General features: G+C 60.6%; 8 protein-coding genes across 8 annotated transcripts in view; 5 read left to right on the top strand and 3 right to left on the bottom strand.

Annotated features, from left to right (window-relative positions):
- The window catches only part of F751_4091 (putative glutamate-tRNA ligase, cytoplasmic), a gene marked incomplete at both ends in the record, with an annotated part of 5,445 nt that extends 1,984 nt beyond the window's left edge, over positions 1-3,461 (top strand). The window contains 12 exons of the mRNA XM_011403674.1: positions 48-129; positions 268-359; positions 552-764; positions 960-1,052; positions 1,237-1,419; positions 1,691-1,774; positions 1,939-2,021; positions 2,224-2,329; positions 2,523-2,655; positions 2,811-2,869; positions 3,037-3,141; positions 3,288-3,461. Of these exons, the coding sequence (XP_011401976.1) occupies positions 48-129; positions 268-359; positions 552-764; positions 960-1,052; positions 1,237-1,419; positions 1,691-1,774; positions 1,939-2,021; positions 2,224-2,329; positions 2,523-2,655; positions 2,811-2,869; positions 3,037-3,141; positions 3,288-3,461 (1,407 nt within the window). The remainder of the gene's footprint in view (positions 1-47; positions 130-267; positions 360-551; positions 765-959; positions 1,053-1,236; positions 1,420-1,690; positions 1,775-1,938; positions 2,022-2,223; positions 2,330-2,522; positions 2,656-2,810; positions 2,870-3,036; positions 3,142-3,287) is intronic.
- Positions 3,462-4,396: 935 nt separating this feature from the next.
- On the top strand, positions 4,397-5,981 carry F751_4092 (hypothetical protein; the record flags this gene model as incomplete). The annotated part of the gene is made up of 6 exons (XM_011403675.1): positions 4,397-4,448; positions 4,634-4,728; positions 4,892-5,052; positions 5,190-5,298; positions 5,451-5,580; positions 5,770-5,981. 6 exons carry the CDS (start codon positions 4,397-4,399, stop codon positions 5,979-5,981), a joined length of 759 nt encoding a protein of 252 aa, XP_011401977.1.
- Positions 5,982-6,439: 458 nt separating this feature from the next.
- Positions 6,440-8,029, bottom strand: F751_4093 (hypothetical protein; the record flags this gene model as incomplete). Its single annotated transcript, XM_011403676.1, has 6 exons — positions 6,440-6,519; positions 6,681-6,900; positions 7,017-7,146; positions 7,376-7,565; positions 7,698-7,771; positions 7,956-8,029. The coding sequence occupies 6 exons, from the start codon at positions 8,027-8,029 to the stop codon at positions 6,440-6,442; spliced, it is 768 nt and encodes a 255-aa protein (XP_011401978.1).
- Positions 8,030-8,328: 299 nt separating this feature from the next.
- Positions 8,329-9,380, top strand: F751_4094 (hypothetical protein; the record flags this gene model as incomplete). Its single annotated transcript, XM_011403677.1, has 4 exons — positions 8,329-8,431; positions 8,574-8,636; positions 8,841-9,017; positions 9,151-9,380. The coding sequence occupies 4 exons, from the start codon at positions 8,329-8,331 to the stop codon at positions 9,378-9,380; spliced, it is 573 nt and encodes a 190-aa protein (XP_011401979.1).
- Positions 9,381-10,066: 686 nt separating this feature from the next.
- F751_4095 (hypothetical protein) lies at positions 10,067-10,719 on the top strand (the record flags this gene model as incomplete). The annotated part of the gene is made up of 2 exons (XM_011403678.1): positions 10,067-10,172; positions 10,493-10,719. 2 exons carry the CDS (start codon positions 10,067-10,069, stop codon positions 10,717-10,719), a joined length of 333 nt encoding a protein of 110 aa, XP_011401980.1.
- A 311-nt stretch (positions 10,720-11,030) lies between these two features.
- F751_4096 (hypothetical protein) lies at positions 11,031-13,674 on the bottom strand (the record flags this gene model as incomplete). Its single annotated transcript, XM_011403679.1, has 6 exons — positions 11,031-11,184; positions 11,365-11,652; positions 11,850-12,073; positions 12,373-12,459; positions 12,948-13,079; positions 13,291-13,674. 6 exons carry the CDS (start codon positions 13,672-13,674, stop codon positions 11,031-11,033), a joined length of 1,269 nt encoding a protein of 422 aa, XP_011401981.1.
- Positions 13,675-14,106: 432 nt separating this feature from the next.
- On the top strand, positions 14,107-15,195 carry F751_4097 (Eyes absent-like protein 4; the record flags this gene model as incomplete). Its single annotated transcript, XM_011403680.1, has 2 exons — positions 14,107-14,352; positions 14,467-15,195. The coding sequence occupies 2 exons, from the start codon at positions 14,107-14,109 to the stop codon at positions 15,193-15,195; spliced, it is 975 nt and encodes a 324-aa protein (XP_011401982.1).
- Positions 14,535-15,191, bottom strand: F751_4098 (hypothetical protein; the record flags this gene model as incomplete). The annotated part of the gene is made up of 1 exon (XM_011403681.1): positions 14,535-15,191. The coding sequence occupies one exon, from the start codon at positions 15,189-15,191 to the stop codon at positions 14,535-14,537; it is 657 nt and encodes a 218-aa protein (XP_011401983.1).
- Positions 15,196-15,323: the final 128 nt, after the last annotated feature.

A 15,323-nucleotide genomic window follows, 5' to 3' on the forward strand; every position in this document is an offset into this window, starting at 1 on the left:
CCCCCCCCCCCCCCCCTCCCCCCCCCCCCCCCCCCTTCTATAACCAGGAGAAGGATGAGTACACCCAGAGCATCATCGCCGACATGCAGAGGCTGGGCCTGCGCTACGCAGGCATCACCTACACGTCTGGTGCGGCCCTTATGCATTGGGTTGCAGAGAGCCAGGGGCTGCGGTGTGGTAGCTGGTCAATGGCATCGACCAATCCAGCACTCTCCACTCTCTCCTTCCCCCCATTTCACACCCTCCCAATCACAAAATCCGATCCAGACTACTTTGAGCAGCTGGCCGAGTGTGCGCGGCGCATGATCGCCAAGGGCTATCTGTATGCTGATGATACACCCGTGGAGCAAATGCGTGAGGTGGGAGAACAGTAGCATGTGCTGATGGGGGGTGAATTCAAGTTTGTTGCAAGCAGACGCCTGGGGATGCGCCTTTGGGGGTGGGCCTCTCTGGAGGTATGCAGGTGAAGTTGCACTACGCCCGGGCCGACCTGCTGGTGGCTTGATCAGGGCTCGCTCACACCCCTCCCTCTGCCACCTTACCTACCTCAGGAGCGCATGGCGGGGACGCCTTCTGTGCGGCGGGACAGGCCCGTGTCGGAAACGACGGCGATCTTCGAGGAGATGCTGGTGGCGTCGGAGGAGGGCCAGCGGCACTGCCTACGCGTGAAGCTGGACATGTCGGCGCCCAACAAAGCGCTGAGGGACCCCGTGGCGTACCGCTGCAACCTGGAGCCGCACTGGAGGACCGGCCAGAAGTACAAGGTGTGTGCGAGATGGCAGGTGGGGGACTTGGGGCACAGACCTCATTTATGCGCTCCAGAGCTGCTGAGACTCGGTGGATGTCGTGGGTGAGACGGAATCTGATGCTTGCAAGCATTGCTGAGGTCATGCCATCCTGTTGGATTCAGTGTCATTGTCTGAGCTCAGCCCCTCCTTACCACTTCCCATGATGCACAGTGCTACCCCACCTACGACTTTGCTTGCCCCTTTGTGGACGCCATTGAGGGTGTGACGCATGCGCTCCGCACCTCGGAGTACAAGGATCGCGAGGTACGAGGGGCGTTTGAGCACTGGGACGGGAATGGTTTGATGTAGTGTGGGGATTCTCCACATTATACAAGCTATATGCACCACCATGTGCTCCTTCATGCCTGCATCACTGCATCACCCCTCCTTCAGTTTCTGCATTTTTCCAACCCCCCCCCCCCCAAACTTTTGATCCTTTGCTCCACAGGCCCAGTTCTACATGATCCTGAAGCTGCAGCAGGATGTCTGGCCTGGTCTGCCCCACGTCACCATGTGGGACTACGCCAGACTGTCCTTCATCTACACCGTCCTCTCCAAGCGCAAGCTCACCTGGTTTGTGGAAAACGGCATCGTGGATGGCTGGGATGACCCCAGGATGCCTACTGTCCAGGTGGGTTTCCTGCGCTGTTGATACGAAGGGGTTGGAATGCGAATGCAGTGCGGCTTTACTTGCTCTGGGAACGGGGATGAGGGTAGAGCAGACCTAAGATCGCTGTCAGGCGAGCTTGTGAGCCTCCATGATCTTGACAAACATGCTCATGCGGTGGGGTCCACCGTAGAGGCTTGTGGCACATCTGTCATGGTATGAGCGCCTGCGCCCACAACCCGCGCTGCTGTCCATATTCACCTTGTCTACCTAAACGCGCTCGGCACACTCGCAGGGCATCATGAGGCGTGGGCTAAAGATGGAGGCGCTCAAGGAGTTCATGCTGGGGCAGGGCGCCTCCAAGAACATGACGTACCAGGTGGGGAACCGGTGGGAAGCTGAGAGGTGTACTGTGGAAGGGATGGAGCCATGCAGGATTTAGGAGTCGGATGCCCAACAGTTCCGCTGCTATTTTGTGACTGGCATGCTGCTGCCAGATCGCATGTACTCCTCAATCAATCCTGCACCCTTTTGCTTTGCCAGGAGTGGGACAAGATCTGGACCATCAACAAGAAGCTGATTGACCCTGTGTGCCCGCGTCACACTGCAGTCGAGCAGAGCAACAGGTGGGCGAGGGGTCCTGCACATTCGGGGATGACTGAGGGGGAGGGTGTGGCTTCTGCAGCTAGGGCTTTGTGGACAGAGTGACCAGCTCCTGGCAGCTTTGCCTCCTCGTCCATCACGCTTCACCCTGTCCCCCTCACATGAGCCATACAAATTGTTGCATGATCGTCCACCGGTTCCAACCCCCCCATTGGCAATTGCCAGGGTGCTGGTCACGCTTTCCAATGGTCCTGCCAGTCCCGAGACCATGTCTGTGCCTAAGCACGCAAAGTATCCCCCTGCGGGCGAGAAGATCCAGACCCGCACCAATGTGAGTTGCGCTGGGATTCGGGTGGGAAATGGGTTTACACTGTACATGCCTTTGGTTTAGGCAATGGAGAGCTGGATGCTGGGGAGTCCCGGCCTCTACAGAGTCACTGAGAGCCAGAGGGGTTGCTTTCCTTCCAACTCTAGGAATTGCTCCCGGCCTGTCGCCCACTACTGCCCCTCTCTACCACCTGCAGCGCATCTGGTGGGACCAGGCCGACGCCGCCGTGGTGGCCGAGGGGGAGGAGGTCACGCTCATGGGCTGGGGCAATGCCATTGTGCGGAAGATCTCTAAGCGCGAGGATGACACTGTGCAGTCCATTGAAGCAGGTGGGCATGTGTGCGAAGCATCCTCTGTGGTCTGGGGGTTACAGATCACAACCTGGACATTTGCCGCCTGGATCTGGTCCAAGTAACACCAACTAGTCCAGAGGCCGTGTCTGCTGTCCATGTCAGCCCCCTATCCTGACTACCCACCTGTGCAGAGCTTCACCTCGAGGGAGACTTCAAGAAGACGAAGCTGAAGCTCACCTGGCTTGCAGATGTGAGGAGGAAGAGTCATTCTGTTGGGTGCATTGTGATGTGGTTGTATTTTGGATGGTATCATCTACACCCAGATTGCCTTGCTGGATAAGGCTCCACCATCCACCTGAGATGAGCTCAGGGGAAGGACAGGTCACCCCCCTAAAATCACACCACCTCCTCGTGCAGATTCCAGAGCTGGTACCACTCGAGCTCCACCACCTGGGTTACCTCATCAACAAGAAGAGGCTGGAAGAGGATGACATATTTGAGGAGTGTGTCAATAGGAACTCGGTGCGTAGGGGTCAGGGTCTGCGTGGGGGGGACCCTGCTTGACAGCAGTGGAATGGAAGGGTCAACTGTCGCTCTCACGTGCCTACAAAGAGGAAGAGTCTCTTCCACTGCCTTGATCCCCCACCCCTCCTCCTCCCTCACCTCAGCGCACCATAACTGCCGCCGCTGGCGATGCCAACATGGCGCAGCTGCAGAAGGGAGACATCATCCAGCTGGAGCGCAAGGGCTACTTCATCGTGGATGCCGGCGTGGAGCACGGTGGAAGTGTTGTCCTGCTCAACATCCCGGATGGGCGCACCAAGAACATGCCTGGTGCCTAGACAGGCTCTCAGCTGGCGTTCTGCCCTGTTCAGATTAGAGTGATGACAAATCGGCCTCGGGCCGTCCCCCGGGGAGATACGCGCCATTGAGGTGACACCCTCGATCTGGACACATGGACCCATGATCATCATACCAACACAAAGGTGGCTATCATTTGACATTATAGCACATTTCAGATATACAAAAAAACCATGGGCGCCATGTCGCTACAGATGTCGTGCCGGAGGGCACAGCTGGGTGACAGGAGGTGCGCAACACAGCTTGCGCGGGCAGACTCACCAATTCTTATATGAAGCTTGGAAGTAAATCGATTCATTTCCCGGGTGCAGGTTAGCTAAGGAGGTGATGCCTCGAGCGGGGCCCTGTGGACTGCGGTCCGCCCGTGCTGCACAGAACTCCATGCACCGAAACGGACTGCTTCCACCCAAAGCCCCCTCCGTGCCTCCCGCGACCCGCGCGCAAAAGCAATCTAGGCTGCATGCTGCGGCATCGGCATCTGCTCCAGCCACCCAGTCCCTCGAGAGTCTTGAGATGTTCGCGGTGCTGGATAAGAGAGGCCTCATCAGGCCGGAAGTGCCGGCAGGAACATTGGTGAGAAGGTGCATCGTGCACTTTTGACTTTGATAGGCCGGGATGCTCTGGGAGACCACGGCATGTAGAGCGTGGACGTCCCTGCCTCTGAGTACAGACCCTCAGTGCTCAAAACTTCCTGTAGGCCACTGTCTTTGCGGTGTATGATGAGGCCAAGGACTTGCAGTACATTGGGTTTTCGAGGGATCTGAAGAACTCACTCCGCACCGTGTTCTCCCGTCGCCCTGAGAAGACTCATCACATCAGGTGGGTGACGGGGCCAAGAGGAAAAGGGAGGAACCTAATTCGAGGACTGTATGATCCACTGTCACAATCTACCAGATTTACACGTCACCCTCTGATCATGCCTCTCCATCAGGGCACTGCACCTGCCACGATTGGATCAAACCGAGCTGGTGGGCATCAGGGCTGCCTGGTTTAAGGAGGGTTTTGGACCTCCCCCTGGCAACAAATGTGAGATTGTGCTGGTTCAAGTCTGGTTGCATGCTTATCTTTTCTGGAGTGAGAGTGACCTATGGCTGGGTATTTCTTGCACCTGCCCGTACTCAACCCGGCTCTCCTATTTGTTATGATCTTGCAGTGGATGCTGAGAAGGCTGCTTGGCAGCAGCCGGTGGAACCCTTCACCATCTCTGAGCGTGGGAAGGCGGCTGCGGCTCTTGAGACCGTCAAGGAGGTGTGCTTTGATGCCTATTGATCTCATGTGCAGCTTGCAGGGGATGCATTGCTATACTCTGTGTGAATGCGGATTGGTGCGCCAGCATTTCCAAGACGGGCCCATGCTTCCCGTTTGGGCCCCTGTTCCCATCACCCCTCTCCACAACCAAACATCTCTGCAGTTGCAAACAAGGATGAAGCTGAGGGGCTGCAAGGAAGTCTTTGAGGCCAACGAGGAGCTGCTTGCGGAGGGAAGGGTGGACTTTGTCCCAGCCAAGCAAATCACGGCAGAGGACGAGGCACGCCGGGAGGCCGAGGAGGCCGAGGCGGCAAGGGCTGTGAGGTGAGGGTCTGTGCATGTGCATCATGGACAACCTAGGCTTGCCAACAGGTCTGGTCGTGGTTGGCCGGAGCTCGGGCTGCCACTGTCACATGCAATCTGTCCCGACTGCCTTCTGACCCCATCACTGTGGTGTGCAGGGAGTGCATGGTCATCCAGGATGGGCATGAGCTGAAGTACCAGATCAAGGTCCATCTGGCCTACAAGACGAATGGTGGCATGCTGTATGACATCACTGTCACCTGCCAGGTGAGGCCGTGCAGCTCTTGTTTGAAACTTGTAGGCATTCTAGGAGAGAGATGCATCACCAGGGTTGCCCTACGAGTCAAGGGCGGTCAACGCGCCGGATGAGCATTCAACATTCTCGACCAGCAATCCTCTCACCCAACATTTCTCCCCAGGACAAGGAAAGCGTGCACAGGGTGATCATTGGTAAGGACTACTATGAGCCCTATGGGCTGGCCCCGGAAGTCACCCTGGACCGAACAATGGGCTTCATGCTGAGCATTCGCCAGCCCCGGCACACGGAAGGTATGCGCCGAGTCTGAGTGCACTGAACTCCCTCCCGAGGGTAGTCGGGGATGTGCGCAATGCAAAGTAGCTGTTGCTGTGCATCCGGACCTCCATACAACCAAGGATGCCTGTGGCAGCGGAAACATTCTGCATGAGATGCACCTCGTCTGGCCCCTCCCCGGCGAACCCATTGCATCTCTCCCGCAGGCATCATGCTGAGCAGCCAGTTCCCCATCAACTACTTTGCTGTGTCGGAGGTCGACCAGTCCTTCCCGGAGTTCAACGCCGTGTTTGCTGACGTGGGCGAATTGCCAGGGTCAAAGGCAGCCTGGTACTTCAGGCGCACAGAGGACTATGGCTACAAGGGGGAGAACGAGAGTGCAGATGACCTAGGGCGCCAGTTTGCCCTGGAGTGGTGAGTGCGAGAGGATGGATGCTTTGTGGCTCAGGGGTGGAGTGTGTCGCTCTGGCCTCTTCCCATGCGGTCTCGGGTTGGTGATACAGGGGCAGCATTCTCAGGTGGGAGTGCTGGGTCTCGTTTGAACCCTGGCCGTGGGATGCGAATTCACCAAAGCTCACTGGCACCTTGCCTGTGAACTACAAGGCCAACAATACCAATCGCCTGCCCTTTGTACCATTGCAGGGTTTGAATTTTTGCTGCACAGCACTGGCGAAGGAGAGCTTTAAGAATGTTGACATAGTGAAAAGCTGCATGAAGGCTTGCGCATCCAGGGGATGTCTCGCTGCAAGGTTGTATAACGAGAGCAATAGATGATGGGCATGGCACACGGTGTGCTCCACTGGTGGTGCTCCTGGCACCTGGACCCAGGGCCACCATGCACGCTGCAAGAGGAGTCCCGTGCTTGGATGATCAATCTCATCGCAGCTCATGCGCCCGCAGCGGCTCCTGCGCCTCGATGTCGATGCTCGGGCTCTGGCTGCCCTTCCTCCGCAAGACTGCACAAACAGGAAGGGGCTCTAGCTGTGGGCCTGGGGTGGCATGGAGCACAGATGGGCCCACCTCCTCACTCCTACCACCAGGCATGCCCGGCAAGCAGGGTCATCCTTTCTCCCGCACAGGCACGCCCTCCCGCCACCAGCCCACACCCGCCCCCCACCTGACAGCGCGCAGAGGACCACCATGAGGGCCACAGCGGCGAGGCTCGCCCATTGGAGCATGGCGGACTCGTCGCTGGTGCCCTCATACGTCCCCACCAGGCCCCACACCAGCGTCAGTCCGAAGACGGTGTCGCGCTGACGCAGCGTGACGGCCGCACCTAGCAGCATCACCCCTGCCAGGAAGGCCAGGCTCGCCAGGTCGAGGTCCGCTGGGTCCACCTAGGGTGTGGTGTGTGGAGGAAGTATCCTTTCAGCATTCCAGCCAGGCGTGGACATGGGTCCGCGCAGCGCTGGGGTCCCCCAAGCTGTCTACACCGACTGGCAGACCCACTCACGCTGACGATGAGTGCGGCCACTGCGGTGGTCGCGGCAGCCAGCGTCAGCCAGGCTGCCAGCATGGAGGTCGGGAGGAAGTAGGCCAGGTACAGCAGGCGGCTGGAGGTGCGCCCGAATTGGCGTCTCAGCCTGTGAGATTGTGAGGCGAGGATGAGGCCTGGCAGCGAGCGGGTCTGTGCTGGGCTGGTGAGATCGAACCCATCCTCATGGCCAGCCATCTCCACCATGTACCAGCTGCCGGGCAGCCGGGAATGTGAAACCGACAACCACTCCTAGACATGTACAGTGTAAATGGAACGCCTCCAATGCAACCACCGACCCCTCCTCCCAATCCCCATCATCGGTCCAAAACAAACACCTGTAGAGGTGCAGGAGGCTGCGCAGTGTGATGAAGAGGGCTGCCAGGATGCATGCTAGACCCAGCCAGGTCCCACCCGGGGTGCCCTGGGCCAGCGCCGCCAGCCAGCCCAGCGTGCACATCGCTCCCAGAGCCCACAGGAAACTGGTGGCATGCACACATCGCTGCTTGTCTCCATCTGGATCGTAGCCTGAACAGGTAGGAGAGGGTTGGATGCTCAGAATGGGGATACCTGCCAGCGCTGGTGCATGGACAAGGAGGTTGAGCACAACAGACTCTTGAAGGGACACAGCAGGACAGGGCATGAGTATGATCCCCTCACCTGATGGGAGGAGCTGATAAACCATGCCTACTGCCTGGAGACCAAATATGACGAACCAGATGTCCTGTGTCCACCTGGGCGATCAAAGGATGTTGCGTTAGGGTGTGTGCCGACAAAGCCCCGACACCCCGCCCCTTCTCCCTGCAGTTTACCCTCCACTACGACAACCTTGCAGGCGTGACGGGGGTGCTGACGGAGGGAACAGTGAGATGGGTATAACCCCAAGGGGAGACTGCGAAGGCCATGGCCAACAGCCACCCCGCCAGCCAGAGCACCCGGACCTCGGTCCTGGGCACCTGGCTATTGGGTGACCAGATGTCCTCGCCTGCCATCGCGTCACAGCCTCGGTGCTCTCCTCATGCCACTGGCTGAATACCCAATGTAGATGGTTGAGCCTGGAATGTGGGCATGCGCGAAACAGAGGCACAGGCGAGCAACAAGCCCACAGGCGCGAAGTCTTTGCAGATCGTGCAGGTCGCTGGTACCGCTGAGATACTGCTCGTTTGAACCACAGCTGTCCCGCATGGGTACAAGGAGCGGGTGAAGGGCTGTGGACGGCCTTACTCTCTACAACTCGGATCTGGTTGCAAACAAGCCGCAAATTGCAGAATTGCCATCATTTATAAGAATTATGAAGTTCTCAGCCATCCTTGTTCTGGCCCTGGCCGTTGCGACCACTGCCTCCCCGCTGATCGTGCCCCACGAAGAGCTGTGCAGCGAGAAGTCTGCCCCAGGTCAGTGCACATTCGGTTCATACTTCAATGTTTGCTCCCGATCTCCAATTCGCGAAGGGGGCGCGCCCCTGCCTATGCACCTTGCGAGGAAGGCATACGGACCAGCCAACGGTGCTCAATCTGTCCAATCATAAAGTCGCAGGAGGCTTCTCGCCCGCGAGCCTCAACGAGCCCGCGACTCTGGAAGTCTTTGAGGCCATCGCTGGTAGGAATGAGGTCTGCCGAGGGGAAGTTTCTTGTGACGTGATTGTCCACCACATGCCACAGCCCTCCCTCGTACAGTTTGTGTGCAGCAGCTTGAACAAGTCCACTTGCATCCCTGACATCGACCGACCTATACTCGTACCTATAAAGAGACTTCTGTGTATTCTTCTTCCTCAATAAATACCTTAACTCCTTTAATCATCAGATGAGTTCATCCTGACGCACAACACTACGGTCACGTGCGACGACTTTGTCATTGAGCCCTTGAAGGCCTGCTCCCAGGTCGTGGCCGGCACCAACTATGAGGTCATCATGCACATCATCTGCCCCGTCAGCGACACCACCATCACCGTGTACGGATCTGCGTATACAACCCTCACTCGTACAGTTTGTGTGCAGCAGCTTGAACAGGTCCACTTGCATCCCTGACATCGACCGACCTATACTCGTACCTATCAAGAGACTTCTGTGTATTCTTCTTCCTCAATAAATCCCTTAACTCCTTTAATCATCAGATGAGTTCATCCTGACGCACAACACTACGGTCACGTGCGACGACTTTGTCATTGAGCCCTTGAAGGCCTGCTCCCAGGTCGTGGCCGGCACCAACTATGAGGTCATCATGCACATCATCTGCCCCGTCAGCGACACCACCATCACCGTGTACGGATCTGCGCACCTGCCACTGCCAGTCAAGGGCGGCCGGCCCCTGATGGTGGGCGAGGTTGAGCAAGTCCCTGAGTAAGGAAGCTTGCGAGGGCAAGCGAGTACGTGTTCCAACCCAGTTGGAAATTTACATTTGAGCTAGAATCCATGTTCACACCATGCAACCCAACCTCATCAAATCCTGCTGCTGCCTTGAAAAAAGGCTTTTCCCCATGACCTCAGTCTGTAGACATCATGCCAACTCTATGAGAAATCAGAGCTGAGCCGTAGTGTGGCCAATAATAGGGGAGGATTTCCAGGCTATGCGTGAGGGGTTGGTGACTGCCTTGCTTTTGTGCTAGTGCGACAGGTTTGGAGGTTCCTTGCAGATCTGAGTGCAGGATGTGACTCTGGGTGCCGGCTCCGGGAGTAGAACTCAAGCTGATTGTCCGGTCGTCGCTTCGATCCTTTTTGCATGGCAGGAGCACATGTTCTACCACGTTGCCGTGTTCATGGGCTTAACGACCCTCACTCAACACATGAAAAGCGTCATTGCTGGTAATTTGTCCACCAATGGGTGTTAGTTGGATCCATTTGAACATTCCATGTGGAAGCTCTGTGGGTGCGGCAAGCCATCCGGCCCGCGGGCGGGGCGGGCGCGCACGCGTCAGAGCCCGCCCCGCTGAAAATTTCGACTACGGGTCTGCGGAACGTGTCGAGGGACACTTTGCAATTCTCCGACATCCCATCAGCTCTACCGAGAGGTTCTTAAGACGAGAAATAACCATGTCGAGGTTTAGCTGCTTCATCGTGTTGCTGCTCTGCGCTTGTGCTGCAGCCGCGCCTACAATCTCCGCGGAAGAGGAGCTCTGCGACGACCAGGGCCTAGCCGGTGAGCACTCCTGACTGATTGATTGGAATTTCAAGAACATTGCATTGCCATGTTGTCACCTCGGCGTACCCTAGCGTGGCCTTGGGCATGTCGTGTGCTGTGCGGTCGTTACCGACACGTACGCCGGGGCACTCCTCCTGCAGGCGGCTTCCACAAGGCGGACACGAGCTCATCGCAAACCCAGGATGTCGCAGTTGCAGTAGCCGGTATGTGCATGCCGGGTGTGTGGCACTGGAAGCTGCTATGCATGAGGCTGTGAAGGGACACATCAGACATGGCCTCCAGCAAATCACCCCCACCCCACCCCCCTCTTCTTACAGACCAGTTCATGTCGTCCGACCACAATCCAATGGACTGCGGGGAGTTTGCGGCCGTGCCCCTGCAGGCCTGCACCCAGGTCGTGGCCGGACTGAACTACGAGGTGCTGGTGAACATCACCTGCACCGACGGCGGGTCTATTGTCGTGCTGGGCACCGCCTTTGTGGGGTTGCCCGTCGACGGCAAGCAGCAGATTGAGGTGGAGAGCGCAGAGGAGGTCTCCACCTAGGCAGGGGCGAGGTGTGGCACGGTCCGAGTACCCCGCTTTGCTCTGCTCCCACCGGCCCAGCCGGGGGGCCCAGATTACCTCCCGCTCCGATTCAGTCGGCCATCGAATGATGCGGGCTGCAGACTCCGCCACACACCGATTCCCTGGCCAGGGCCCCTGGTCCTGGTGACCGATGAGCGGGTTTACCCATCTGCGGGCTGCAGCCCCCCTCTCCAGCTCATTTCATTCACTGTCCCCCTCAGTAACCCCATGTACGGGCGTCTCACAGCTGTAAGGCACCATGCGACGCCCCTGGTTCCCGTCAGACAGACTCAGTACTGCCCGTGCAACTGCTCGTGCACCGCCCAGATCTTGTCCAGCGTGCGCAGCGTGGCGGCGTTGGGCACCAGTCCCCCCCCAGTGCAGGCGTCCCGCACCATGGCCTCCGCGTCGCGGGGGTTTGAAGGGCCCAAGGAGCACAAATCCCTGCGGGCAGGGGTGTGGGTGGGGTGGGTGGTGGTGCCTGCCACGGATCGGTGTCGCGGCCCCTGCTCGACGCCAGGCAGTGGGCTTGAAAGGGGACTGTGGGTACTGAAATTCCTGATGCCAGCTGCGGCAGACTGGGCCGGGACCTGACCTTGGGTCATGGGCCCCCTCCACACACACACACGCCGGTCCCCAGCCTGCCTGAGCATGTCGTTGAGGTGGTCTACAGAGAGGGGCGTCTCACAGGCTGCGCCCATCCCCGGGCACGGCCCCTCGCTGCGCCCCCCCTCACTGTTGGGGGTGAGACCTCGCTCCGGCCAGCATGCGGCGGCGGGGGCGTGGAAGGTGGACGAGCGCGCGGGCGGGTGCGGCGCCTCCAGCGCCGCCCTGCTCAGCCCGAAGCGGGAGGTCAGGGGCTGGGCATCACGGGAGGAGCATACCGAGGGTTCCGCGGCAGGCTCCTTGGGCCTGTGCAGGTCGGGGGGTGGCAGGAGCGAGCAGTGAGGCAAGAAAGATATCAAGCTCGTTCGATACTTCAAAAATGCTGAGCTCCATCGGCCCCACACAGATTCAGCTTCCCGGACCCAGGCACAGGACAGCCTGACGAAGGAATCTGCCGCCCCTCTGCTTGCACCCCACCCTTTCCCATCGACACACTTTCTCACCTTCCCCCTGAAGAAAGCGCGGCCCGCCTCGACTCGCGGACCAGGTCAGCGCCGACGGCCGCACCCCGCGGCGTCGCCAGCTGGAAGTCTGCGCGGGTGCGCAGCACGAAGCCGTCTGCACCCGCGCCGGGCCGCCGGACGCTGACCTCCTCGTCGCTGTCCGAGTCCCTGGCCGGGGACAGGCCCAGGCAGAAGGGGCTGGGGCAGGTGAAGCAGGTCTTGCGCTGCAGGGTTGGGCGGGGTGTGGAGGGTGTGGAGGGTGTGTGGGCTGGGTGACAGGATGGCGGACAGCAGGGTACCCCATGGTCCAGAGATGGGCGCACGCCCAGCAAGGGGCTGGACATCGACGACAGGCTTTGATCCCGGGGCCAAGCCGAGGGGGCCGTGGTGCAGCGCCCGCCACTGCAGAGCACCAGACGCATCGGACCTCCTGCCCATGCGGCCCTGGCCTGCCCAGCCACCTGCAAACGCACTCCACCCCCCAACCACCTCCTCCCCAAAGTACAAAAGCTCCCCTGCGCACCTGGGAGCTGCCCCGGCTGGCGCGGTCCGAGGACCGCGTGCTGCCGGGGTCCAGGGAAGAGGTGGTGGTGCGCGCCGGGGTACGCGCCTGCCACCAGTGGCCCTGGCCCCGGCGCGGGCGGGGCGGGGTGGCCTGGCCGTGCGCCGGCGCGCTCAGCGCGGGCGCGCTCAGCAGGGACCCCGCACCCACATCCTCGCCGTGCCGAGCGTGCTGCGCCGGGTCGGGCCCCAGCGCGCGCAGCGTGCTCAGCAGGCCGCACCCCTGCGCGTCAACCATGGACGTGGCCGGGCTGGAGCCCCCCACGCTGGGCGGCGCCGGGGCGGGCACAGGTGAGGCGGGCGGCGCGGGGGAGGGCGAAGGGGTGCGGCGGAGGGAGTCTGGGGAGGCGGCGGCGTGGCTTCGACGCCCTGTGGATGGACGACGGGGTCACAGGAGGTCAGGGGGGTGATCATCCCAGGTCCACAGCTGCAGGCTCAGCGCCGTCCCAGCCTGGGTGCACCCCACACAGGGGCTGCCGATGTCATCCAGGGTACCAGAGGGGGGAACGCCCCTCGTACTCTCATGCATGCACGCACACTGGCTCCGCCACCTGAGATGCTGGACTGCAGGGTCTGGATGTCGCGGAAGGAGGCGACGTCCAGCCCCGCCTGGAGGGGCGAGTACTTCTTGCGGTCAGGGGGGCCGGGTGAGCTGCGATGGAACAGCCCCTGCAGAAGGAATGTGAGAGGGGGGGGGGTGCCCTCTAGAGCGCAGCATATGGAGCAGGGTGGGTACCTTGTGGTGTGGCTGTCCTTCCAAGGAGCAGCCTGAGCTTGCGCGCAGCAGGGGGGCGGCCCTTGGTGGCTGCCGCAGAGCCCCAAGGCAGACCTGCCCCTGGCTGTACTTCCTCGGTACAAGCGACCCGCGCATCAAGCACACCTGCGCCAGGGGTCCTGCCGTGTGCAGTGCCGGGATATGGTCGTCCAGGCCCTGGGACATGCGTAGGGCCCTGGCAGCCGGGCTCTGTCCGTCTGGAGGAGGAAACAGCACAGGAGCATGGGCTGCTTGACAGGCAGGGGCGACACCATCCTTCAGAATCCCGCCCTGTGCCACATCACCATGAGAATTCGGCCCCACAATCGTACCATTGTGACGCTTTGGGGGACTGGTGTACTCAAAGTCCTCGCTGATGGTGAGCGGGGAGGGGTTGTGTTTGTTCCGCTTCCGCCTGTCCCTCGGTGCGGACCAGGGCGAGTGCTGCTGCTTCTCCCCTCGTTCGCCTGGCTCCAGCACATACTCTTCTCCCGTGACACTGGTGTACATCGGGGTATCCATGGGGTTTCAGGGGGCAGGGTCGGAGCTGCCGCGAACCCCTCACAGCCTGGGTCCTGACATCTTGCCGGATGGGAGAAACAGCCGATGCAAGACCCGATTCCGACAAGCTCGAGGGAGGAGGTGAGGCGGTCCAGTAGATCGTAATGATGTATGCATTCGACAGTGGTGGGCCGCGCACCTGGTACCATGCGCTCCCATTCGAACTGGCGCTGGCTGTGCTCTGCTTTTTGCGCGACGTCATGCTGAGCCATGACGGGCCGGGCACCCCGGCAAGATCTCGCATGTGTGAACAAAACGCTCGAGGATGCAGGATTACCGGAGAATTTGCCCATTAATGCACTGCTTAAACCTTTCTCGGGTGCTGAGCCCATACTGCATTGGATCCAGCGCCGGGAGGGCTGACTTGCCCCCGCTCATTGGATGGGAGGTGGTGGCACCGAATCCCCAGACAGCAAGAAGGCCCGTACTCACGCGCAGGCCTCGCCGCCCCCCCCCGTGGTTCTGGTCTGGGACATTGACGAAACCCTGGTTATTTTCAACTCCCTGCAGAATGGGGAGTGGGAGCGTGCCCACTCGGACAGCGGTGCAGGGGAGGCCCAGGCCCTGGGCTCCCAGTGGTCCTCCGCGGTGCTAGACCTCGCGGACTCCCACCTCTTCTACAAGCAGGTGCTTGGGTGGTCAGTGGACGGTCATGGGCTGATTGATGCTGTCCCTGGGAAGCACTTTTGAGGCTGTGTGTCTTCCATCACTGCCAAACTCCCGTACACATCCCAATGCCAGCTGGAGACTCATGGTGTCATGAGTCTGGAGGATGCAGCCGCGGCAGATGATGGCCGGGACCTGGCGTCCTACGACTTTGATGGGGATGTGGTGGGAAGAATCCAATCCTGTGAGGGGCCGGCACCGGCGTCAAACGACCCCGGGCCCTGCACCCCTCCCCCGGAAGCGGCATATCGGTACCGGGAGGCGCACCGGCGGTACTCCCTCGGCCTGCTGGCCGACGCCGCGCTGCCCAGCTCCGACCGGCTCTGGCACGCCACCGACACGCTGGCCGCTGGCTGGCTGACGGCCGCGCAGGGGCTGCTGGCCGCCTGCCTTGCCCACCTGCCGGTGCTGCTGGGCGCCGCGCTGGGGACCCCGCCGCACGCTGGCGTCCGCGACCACCTGCCCCAGGTCCGGCACGTGGCCGTCACCTCCTCGGACCTGCTGCCCTCCTTGGCCAAGCTGGCCCTGTTTCGCCTGGACCGCTTCTTCGCCGGCAGGGACGTGCTGTCCTCTCGCGTGCACGGCAAGCTGGAGTGCTTTGCCAGGCTGCGTGACCGCTTCCCGGGGAGCGCGGCCTTCGTGGCAATAGGGGACGGCAGGGAGGAGGAGGCGGCTGCTGCGGCGCTTGGCTGGCCCTTCATCAAGGTGTCCCTCGGCAGGTGCACGCTCGGCCGGGCGGAGAAGGGCGGGGTCCCCCTGACCAGCCTGACCGTCATGGAAATTGCAGGTGCCCTGGGCATCTGACTGGGTTTTCCGTATCCCAGGACAGTGTCAGGCACGCTCCCTGGATGTCGGGGTCCCCCTCTCAATCCTGCACCCCACCACTGCAGCCCATTTTTGGTCCAGTCATACCTCCCGTGACCTTACCCCTT

The sequence above is a fragment of the Auxenochlorella protothecoides genome, assembly GCF_000733215.1.
Source record: "Auxenochlorella protothecoides strain 0710 unplaced genomic scaffold scaffold46, whole genome shotgun sequence".
In the NCBI taxonomy this organism is placed as follows: domain Eukaryota; kingdom Viridiplantae; phylum Chlorophyta; class Trebouxiophyceae; order Chlorellales; family Chlorellaceae; genus Auxenochlorella; species Auxenochlorella protothecoides.